At 46.0% G+C, this 8,356-nt stretch overlaps 1 protein-coding gene across 2 annotated transcripts; it reads left to right on the top strand.

The window, feature by feature from the left end:
- Positions 1 to 21: 21 nt before the first annotated feature.
- LOC148810793 (ATPase MORC2A-like) lies at positions 22 to 7,333 on the top strand. Of its 2 annotated transcripts, XM_088908931.1 has the most exons (7): positions 22 to 406; positions 525 to 722; positions 1,778 to 1,838; positions 2,702 to 2,839; positions 3,729 to 3,905; positions 5,002 to 5,095; positions 5,418 to 7,333. In XM_088908931.1, the coding sequence occupies exons 5-7, from the start codon at positions 3,760 to 3,762 to the stop codon at positions 5,751 to 5,753; spliced, it is 576 nt and encodes a 191-aa protein (XP_088765057.1). In that variant the 5' UTR covers positions 22 to 406; positions 525 to 722; positions 1,778 to 1,838; positions 2,702 to 2,839; positions 3,729 to 3,759; the 3' UTR covers positions 5,754 to 7,333. The 2 variants fall into 2 exon arrangements, with proteins under 2 accessions (XP_088765057.1, XP_088765058.1); XM_088908932.1 differs by having other exon boundaries at positions 22 to 722; positions 2,669 to 3,905.
- The last annotated feature ends 1,023 nt before the right edge of the window (positions 7,334 to 8,356 follow it).

Below are 8,356 nucleotides of genomic sequence, written 5' to 3'. Positions count from 1 at the left end.
AGAACTCCCTTCTGTGGCATTAAGGGGGTGTTTTAAGACTAAAGACTAAATTAAGAACACAAGATGACAGACTTTGGGCAAAGGAGCCCAGTCGTTGTTTGGTTTTAACTGGACTTTTGCTTAGTTTTCACCTGTGTCTTTTGAGGTGTGTTTCACTGTTCATTCTGATGGATTTATGGAAATGGTTGAAAGCCAGAGTGAAATTTAGCTAGGACATCACGGGTAGCATCCCTGCTTTTAAGCACAGTGCCTCTGCATCTTTAATGACCAGCTCGTCGGGATGTCTGCTTAATATCTCATCTGAACGATGGACTTTCCTGCAGCGCGGTGTGCTTAACCAATGGAAATGTTAAAGGCGTCGCAGTTGGACCTTGAATAATGATAATATTATATCAACGTGGGGAAGGTGAGGGCCTGAGGTTTCTGCACATCCCTAAGCTCCCCTGTCTGTTCTGGTGGCGGGTGTTGTACTGGACTGCCCCTTCTCCGGAGTCACGTGCGATGTGCTGTCCTTGAATCTGCAGAGCGCTGGGAAGCAGATGCCTGGCTCCAGACGGAGGACACTCCCTCCTGCTGAGAGCACGGAGGAGGAGGAGGAGGAGGAAGAAGAGAAAAGGCCAAGCTCTGGCAAAAACAGGCTGGCGGCTGCAATTGCGCCCCAGGTGTTCAGAGCAGCGGCCGAGCCAAGCGCTCGGAGAGCCCAGAGCAGTGTGGTGGTGGAGGTACGCTGATCCCCCGACGGGGCGCGGTTCCGAAAAGCCCTCTAGGCGGTAGCCTCCTTCCCCCAGCACAGACAGGCGGCGGTGTCTGGTCTCAGTCGCTGCAGCAGAGCCTGGCGTGTGGCTCGTCCTGCAGCCCTCTCTCTGGCAGGCAAGGCCCGCAATTCTGCAGTTCTGTGGGTCTCAAGCTGACGTCATGCGATACTGGAAACGTGGACGCGCTATCGCAGTTTTTTAGCCAAGATTGGCAATGATGTCGGTAGCTAAAACATTTCTGTTACAGCTTGGTGCACCTGACACTTTCCGTGTCTAGAGGTGATGACATTTTATAGCTTTGCTTCGCAAATTTTCCTTTGTGATGATGACTCCTTATGATGAACCACTGCCTTTTGCCAAAATGATGTACTATACAGCAGTAAAAAAAACATAAAGCCAGAAAGAAAAGATCTAGTTGGCTGTGGCAATTGTTTTGGGGAGCAAAACATCCCAAATACTACACATCCGGCACTACACATGCATCCGGCGCCCTGATAAATTATCTAGATATGATAAAGGTTCTTGGTATTCATACATCTGAGTATCCAGATTGTGGTGTATTTAGATAAAGAATTTGATGAATTCTTTGTGCTGGTGAGAGAACGCCAGCTTTCGCTTTCTCTAGCACGCGGTGTCCTATCCGAGCTCTGAGCTCTTGGTTATTTAATTGAACCTGAAGTTTAAACTAATTGAAGCTTTTGATGCATTTCTGTTCTTGAACGTCGGAAGATGGTAAGAACAAAAACAAAAGTAACTTGAAACCTGTACCCATTTGGAGTGCATTTAAAGGCATTTTTTAGCCCTCCTCTCCTCGTAGTCGACAGGATCTGATGAACCAAATTATTACCTTCACTTAGGGTTCAGTTAAGCAGCTGGAGAGCTCATCTGGAGTGGAAACCTGGAGGCTCTGGGGCTACGGTGGGGAAAGATTTGCTCTGGCGTTTGAGACATCAGCTAGTGGTTTCATTTCCAGAGCCAGACCCTGCTGTGCTTAATGCCAGGCTTGTCTCTTGTGTTGGCAGATCACGGACAGCAATGAAGAGGAAGAAGAAGCAGGAGTGGATCTCAAGGCAGCAAAGAAAGGTGAGCAGCTCTAGAGAGCTGTAGGAATCCACAGGAGGAATGTTAAGACACTGCAGCCCAGCCAGTGGGAGAGCCTGGCCAGAGTGACTCAGACCAGTAAACCTTTGCTTTAACTGAACATTAGATAGTGTAACATGTTCTTGTACAGCATACTTTTAAATAGATTTAAAAGCCATGAATGGCAATGGAGCAGGTAAAGGGTGGGCAAATTGCTCATGGTGGGTCTTGTTTGTGTTTCAGATGCTTTAACAATTTTTTTTAATACTCGTACGTTTTAAAAAGTAAATTCTAAAATAATGCTAACCATGTAAAAAAATAATCTGTAAGATGCATACATAATAAAACAAGGTAAAAATAAATACTACATAGATTTAAAATTCAGGAATACCAATGGAGCCCTAATGACAATAATAAACTTTATTTTATATCACTCCCTTACAATTGGCTTGTCAAAGCGCTTTACAGAAAAACAATGAGAGGAAAAGCAGAATTACACAAGCTACAATGAGGGATTAGAATACAGCAAAGGGGCACACAGAGCCTAGTTAAATAAAAGCCCTTCTACATCAGTTGCTTACACGGGTGTTAGTTGCGTGTTGTATATGTATTTTTTGTCATAGCATATTTTGAGAAAAAAATGAAAAAAAAACATTCATGATTAAGCAGACATTTGGCAATAACAGACACCTCTTCTCATTTATTAGCCCACTGAGCTGAGGGTGTACTGTAATATAAGAATTCTGCCTCCACTGCGGCATCCTCGTTTGGACCGTGCGTGATTGTGCTCGCAGAGGTGAAGGGCGCGAGTCATTGCAGGGTCGCTCTTTCAGGCCGCCTACAGTGTCCCCTTTGTCTGCTGATAGAGGCTTACTAGTGGAAGTGAAGGTGAACAAGGAGTGGTTCACCGGCCGCGTCTCGTCTGTGCAAGCTGGCAAGCAGGGCGTTCTCTGGAAAGTGAAGTTTGACTACGTGCCCACTGCCATCACCCCTCGTAGCAGGTGGTAAGTATCCTTTTCCCTTCGGGAAGGCTTTCCCGAGTTCCTTACAATATGGTTGGAGTAAACCAGCAGGTAGACGGATAACGGTGTCGGATTGCCATCTCCGATTTCAGGGATTTCTTCAAGGTTTTTCTGCAGAGCACTGGTTCACAGTAGGGGAAATGGTAAAAAATGACCTGTTCCGAGGTTAACCCTGAAATATTTGAACCCTGCTGCGGAACGTTTTGGAGGCCACGCACACAAAGCAATGCATTGTCACTTCACACAAATAGAAGCAGCAGGCAATGGTGTGGAGTTTATTCTCATGGCACACTTTCTTTGACCTTTTTGCACATTTGGGCAAGAGCTTCTTTGAATAATTGAATTCTTTCCATTTCTATAAAATAGTCATGCTGGTTACATTAATCAAGGTCTTTTTGACAAGGGTAATGTAAGCAACACAGTGCTTTCTGTAATATGTCCATAACAATTACTAATCCAGTTGGAAAGGTTTTAGAATAACCTGATATTCTAGTTTTCTGTGGTGTACAGATGAGCTGTACGTGAAAAGTGATTTAAACATGCTGCCATGTTGAGGCTAGATATGCAACCACGATCCTGAGGATAGGCAACGCTGATCTAGCTGATCCTGCTCGCCAGGCGTTGATCGGCAACCCTGAGCCTGCTCACTAGGAATTGTCTAAGGCAAGGTGCAATTGGTGGACAGACAATTTTCAATAAAACGGAACGTGTCTTGGCGGCAGCAACAGCACAACTGTCTTGAATGTACTTGAGCTGCCTGCCTTCCAAAGCGGGGTATGAAATAGCCAAAGAAAAGAAGTGGTTACCAGTCCTCCAGAGCCCAGGGATGTTGTCCGTGATGCTGCTGCCCTTCTCACGGTCTTGCTGGCAGGGTGCTGAAGGGCAGTGATGATGTGCGGCTGATGCGTCCTCCAACGCCCGAGTCCCAGAGTCCCAACACCTTGGAGGACATGGAGAAGGAGGAAGGAGCCCCCACCCGAATGGAGCCCGACACCACCCAGCCCACGGCCAGCCGGGAAGTCATCGAGAGCCTGGTTGTGATGATGAGGTAGGCCAGGGGCTGAGTAACGGGCTGCGGAGAGGGTATCCGACCGATCCCGGGGCTTCCGGACCTCTGTGGCATCCTCCCCTTTTCTAACCACTTTATCATCAGGGTCACAGGGCAGCTGGGGCCTATTTTGGCAGGCAGCAGGCAAAAGGTAGGGTACAGTCTGGACCCAGTCCATCGCAGGACACACACAGACACACACTCACACCAGGGCCAGTTGACCTACCAGTATGTCTCTGGACTGCGGGAGGAAAACCATGCAAACACTGGGAGAACATACAAACTCCACGCAGACAGCACTGTAGGAATTAAACCGGGGCAGCAATGCTAATGATAACCACGGAACAAGTAAAGGTTTATTCCATTCTTTACTTGTTCCATTGCAGCCTAAGCATGCTGTTGTAGCACCCTACTTGAAAGAATGATAACCATGCTGCCCCTTCAGCGGTTTTTTATTCCTTTTATCCCCATCCGATTTGGAAGTGCCAGTAGTAATTTCTGCACTGTGCAGGACCCATGAGGAAGGACACGCTTGTTCCTCTGACGCGCTCGTCCCTCGAGCGGGCCACCTTGTGGCACGAGGCACAGGGCCTTAAGGGAGAGGGCTAGTGCACATTGCCTCCCTGACTAACATCACCGCCGGCTTGCAGCTTCCCATCGCTGGAGGCGCTGATCCGCGGAGAGATTCTTCTCCGCCTCACCACGACGCCTGAATCGTCTGCACTCGGAGCATCTCTCTGTACCGGTTCAGCTGTGCAGGAGTGTCTGGCTCCCGTATATATAGAGATGTACAGGGCGATTGCAAAGTTAGTTCGCCTCTTCAAACACAGTTACCCTGCAGACTGTTCTGTGAAGCCTTGGTATTTCATACACCTACAAATGAGACCACTGGGGACTCGTGTTCTCAGGTAATCCACATTTTTTCAATGGACAAGTGAAAAGTGCTCTGATTATTCCAAGTTCGGAGAACCAAGTGTTTATGTACTTTTCCTTCAGTCTTCTCCATAGCATATTAATATCTTTCCTGTACTTTAAAGATTCTTATGGTTGCAGACACAATTCTGTAACATATTTCCCTTTGCCTTAATCCTTCCAGGATGTTGCTACGGTACTTTTTCCCTCCGGATTTCCAGATCCCTAAGGATGATGTCAACACCATGACTGCAGAGGAGCTGGTGGCTTTCCCAATGGTAGGGAGCACTCTGGGATTGAGCAGAGAGCCTGCTGACACGAGGCTGCCGTTAGATAACCATTCATCAACAGGGCATGGGGGGACGTCCAGGGTTCACCAGGGAACACTGGAAGACAGCATTGTTGGTTATATAATTGACTAGCGGTTATTACACCTTCTTACATATTCTAAATATGAAAACTCTAGAAAGTTGAATTTAACACATAAATATTTGTGTTTGTGAGGAAATTGTAAGCATAAGTTAGATATTATATCTTAATACGCGACGGTCTCGGGTGGGGCAGCTGGGCTGACGCCTGCGCCGTGCCCTGCCTCCACAGAAGGAGTATTTCCAGCAGTACGAGCTGGGGCTGCAGACGCTGTGCAATTCCTACCAGAGCCACGCAGACGCGCGGGCCCGGGCCGTGGTGGAGAAGAGCAACAGCGCCGAAGCCAGGCTCCGCGAGACGGAGGAGAAGCTGCAGAAACTGCGCACCAACATCGTGGCTCTGCTGCAGAAAGTGCAGGAGGTGAGAGCAGCGCTGCAGCCAGGGCTGGGCTCCCACGCGCTGTTCACTCGCTGCCTGGACACGGGACAGCTCGTAAGAATTATCAGGCCACTGCTGGGAAAGTGGCACCCACTGTATCCAAGGTTTAGACCTATTCAGTTGGCGTGAAGCACCTTGGATATATCTTTCAGGCTGTCCAGCTGAATTACCTTGCTGGGGCAAATGCTACTGCTTTTAAAGTAAATAATAGTTTTATTTTCTTTGTTCATCGAATGTTGTTAGCAAGCACACGTTTCTGAAATCCCTAAAGGGTATTTTCTCCCTTTACGAGACGCACCAGACTGTACTCTTGACTGTCAGATCCGATACTTTTGTTTGGAAGTGACTCTTTTCACTTCACATTACGAATTCAAATGTAGATTTTCAGCAGTTCCGCTATAATTTTTGGCTGCATTGTGCCGAATAGCAGGCACCACAGCTTTGGCTTAATTTAATCCTCTACCTTGCGGGACATCGATATCAACACGGATGATGAGCTGGACGCCTACATTGAAGATCTGCTTACTAAGGGAGATTAAGAGACGCCTACTTCTTACGTCAGCCAAAGGGACTGATCACAGACAGCATAGCTGGCTTGGGCCCGTTCACCCTGTTCCACTTCCTGGAGTCGTCTGTTCTTCTCTTACATTGTTCTGCATTCCTAGAGACCAAGGCGTTTGTGGGCAGTGGCACTGGAGGGTCCAGGAGAAGGGGGCATCGCAGTGGTGGGTCAGTGGCTGGTTGCAGCAGCACTTTGGAAGCAAAGGAGCAGAAAGACTGCTTTTTTTTTTGCAGAAGCTCTCTCCTGCAGGGAACAGGGCTGGCACCACCCTCCCTGTGTGGGCAGTGCTCACCAACCCACCCCGAGCCTGAAAGCGAATCTGCTTTCGCTAATCTGTGGCTAAGCGGGGATGGAGGAATAACGCTAAATGGCATTAATTGTACCAAGGTAACAAAAACTACACTGCATTCAACTTTTAAGGACAGCCAATTGAAAGGGCAGAGGAGGCTGGAGGATGCTGTTTGGTTGTGGACCAAAGTAGCCTACGGAGATTGAGCTGAGCTGGGAGAACCGTCTTCTGCTTCCAAAGAAACTAAGATACCTTGCCTGGATGGCTGTGGTGTTCTCCTGGACCCAGGGAAAATGTGACTTTTACAGCTGAGCTCCAGTCTGTTAACATATTTCTGTTGGACGACTGTTTATGAAAAGCGCATCACCTTCCCCACGGTTTTTAAATTCCTAATTTTTAGTTATCACAGTTCAAAATTTCTACATTTTACCTAAAATAACGTAAGCTTTCTTTGGACTGTTTGTTGTTGTCTGTGACAACTTCACGTCAGGTCTTGCTCAGACTAAAGCTAAACCAGTAATGACCATTGTCAGAAAGTCACTATCGCACTCCCATTGTTGCATCTGCTGTTAAAAAAACAGATTTTCAAAGTAAGGTAAGACTGCTTTGTATATACCACAGGGTTTTTAAATAGCCATACAAAAACAGAGCAGGTAATAACTGCGAACTAATCATTCTGGATTTTTTCCAACTGTAGCTGATTTCAAGGATGTTAGCCATCATAGTCTACTGTGATGATGTGCATAAGATAACAGGGTTTCTTTGAGGCTGTCGTCTTGTGAAATACCATCTGTACTCTGATTTTTATTCTTGATGCAGTCACCTGTTCTCCAAATTAAATCCAAACTTTTAACTAAATGCAGGGTGCAATTTCCCGCTGGTTTTTTGACTGCTGTTTTCCGTTTGTCAGAAGCTTTTACTCCTCACTGCGGAAAGCAGCCTTCGATCTAGATGGGGAAATGTCTGTGAACAGGTGGATTGAAGTCTGGGTTTAATACAGGAAACTTCTACACAGTTTTGTGCTATAAATCCACTTGCAGATGAAAGGATCATTGTTAGTTTCCCAGCTTTAAATTATAGTTTTTCTAGCTACGTTTGAGCCCAGCAGGATCAGATTTTGCTCTTTTGGGGTCTGTTAAAGGCACAAGAAATAGTGCCACAATTGTTCCCTTAACAAGATTAGAGCATGTATATGAATAGGTCAGGAAATAATACTATCTGTAAAGTGTAAACTGTATAACTAGTGTTAACAGTCCATCTTTGTTGTTGCCTGTTCTCAGTTTTGATTACAGCCTGTTAACCGTTGTAATCCAGCCTGATTGACCCATATACGTTTCTTGGGTTCTGTGATTTGCAGCCTGAACAGTCTGCCTGCTGGGATCTGTTAACTGTCCATGTTCATGTTGAGAGGACAGTTCAACACCTTCAAAAGAAATACAGTTTATCAACCAAAAGTGTGGGCTACCTCCACAGGGATGCCCTCAAGCCAAAGTGTTTACTGGATTATCAGTATAATGTTTTTATTTCAGTCCAATCTGATTAATACACCAAATTCCAACTCATGGTTGTGTTCAACACATTGAAGGAGGATCATTTCAATTTCAGATTACCCAGAAACAGGCTAATGTGCGTACAGTTCAGTATACAATTTTTTCTGATCCTCTGCCTTCTCTGAAACAACAGGTTTTGGTTTTTTTAGAATTATTTTAACAATGTTAAAGAAGAAATAAGTGGTTTATTAAAAATGGTGGATTGATTTTTTTGAGATACTGTGATGGACAGATTATTGGAAACACTGAGCTGTAAAAGTTAAAACCCTAAACCTAAAAACTCTAAGGAGGGAGAATCAGTTTCATGTGTGATTTCTTAGTGTTTCAGTAT

This window comes from Atractosteus spatula (assembly GCF_055471065.1).
Source record: "Atractosteus spatula isolate fAtrSpa1 chromosome 17 unlocalized genomic scaffold, fAtrSpa1.hap1 SUPER_17_unloc_6, whole genome shotgun sequence".
NCBI lineage: Eukaryota > Metazoa > Chordata > Actinopteri > Semionotiformes > Lepisosteidae > Atractosteus > Atractosteus spatula.
Note: the sequence above shows the minus strand (reverse complement) of the source record. Positions and strands in the feature narration are given on the sequence as shown.

Coding starts and splice junctions, on each gene's coding strand:
- LOC148810793 (XM_088908931.1), top strand. CDS start 3,760: ATGCGTCCTCCAACGCCCGAGTCCCAGAGTCCCAACACCTTGGAGGAC. Junction 3,906..5,001: donor AGCCTGGTTGTGATGATGAG/GTAGGCCAGGGG, acceptor TAATCCTTCCAG/GATGTTGCTACGGTACTTTT. Junction 5,096..5,417: donor AGCTGGTGGCTTTCCCAATG/GTAGGGAGCACT, acceptor CTGCCTCCACAG/AAGGAGTATTTCCAGCAGTA.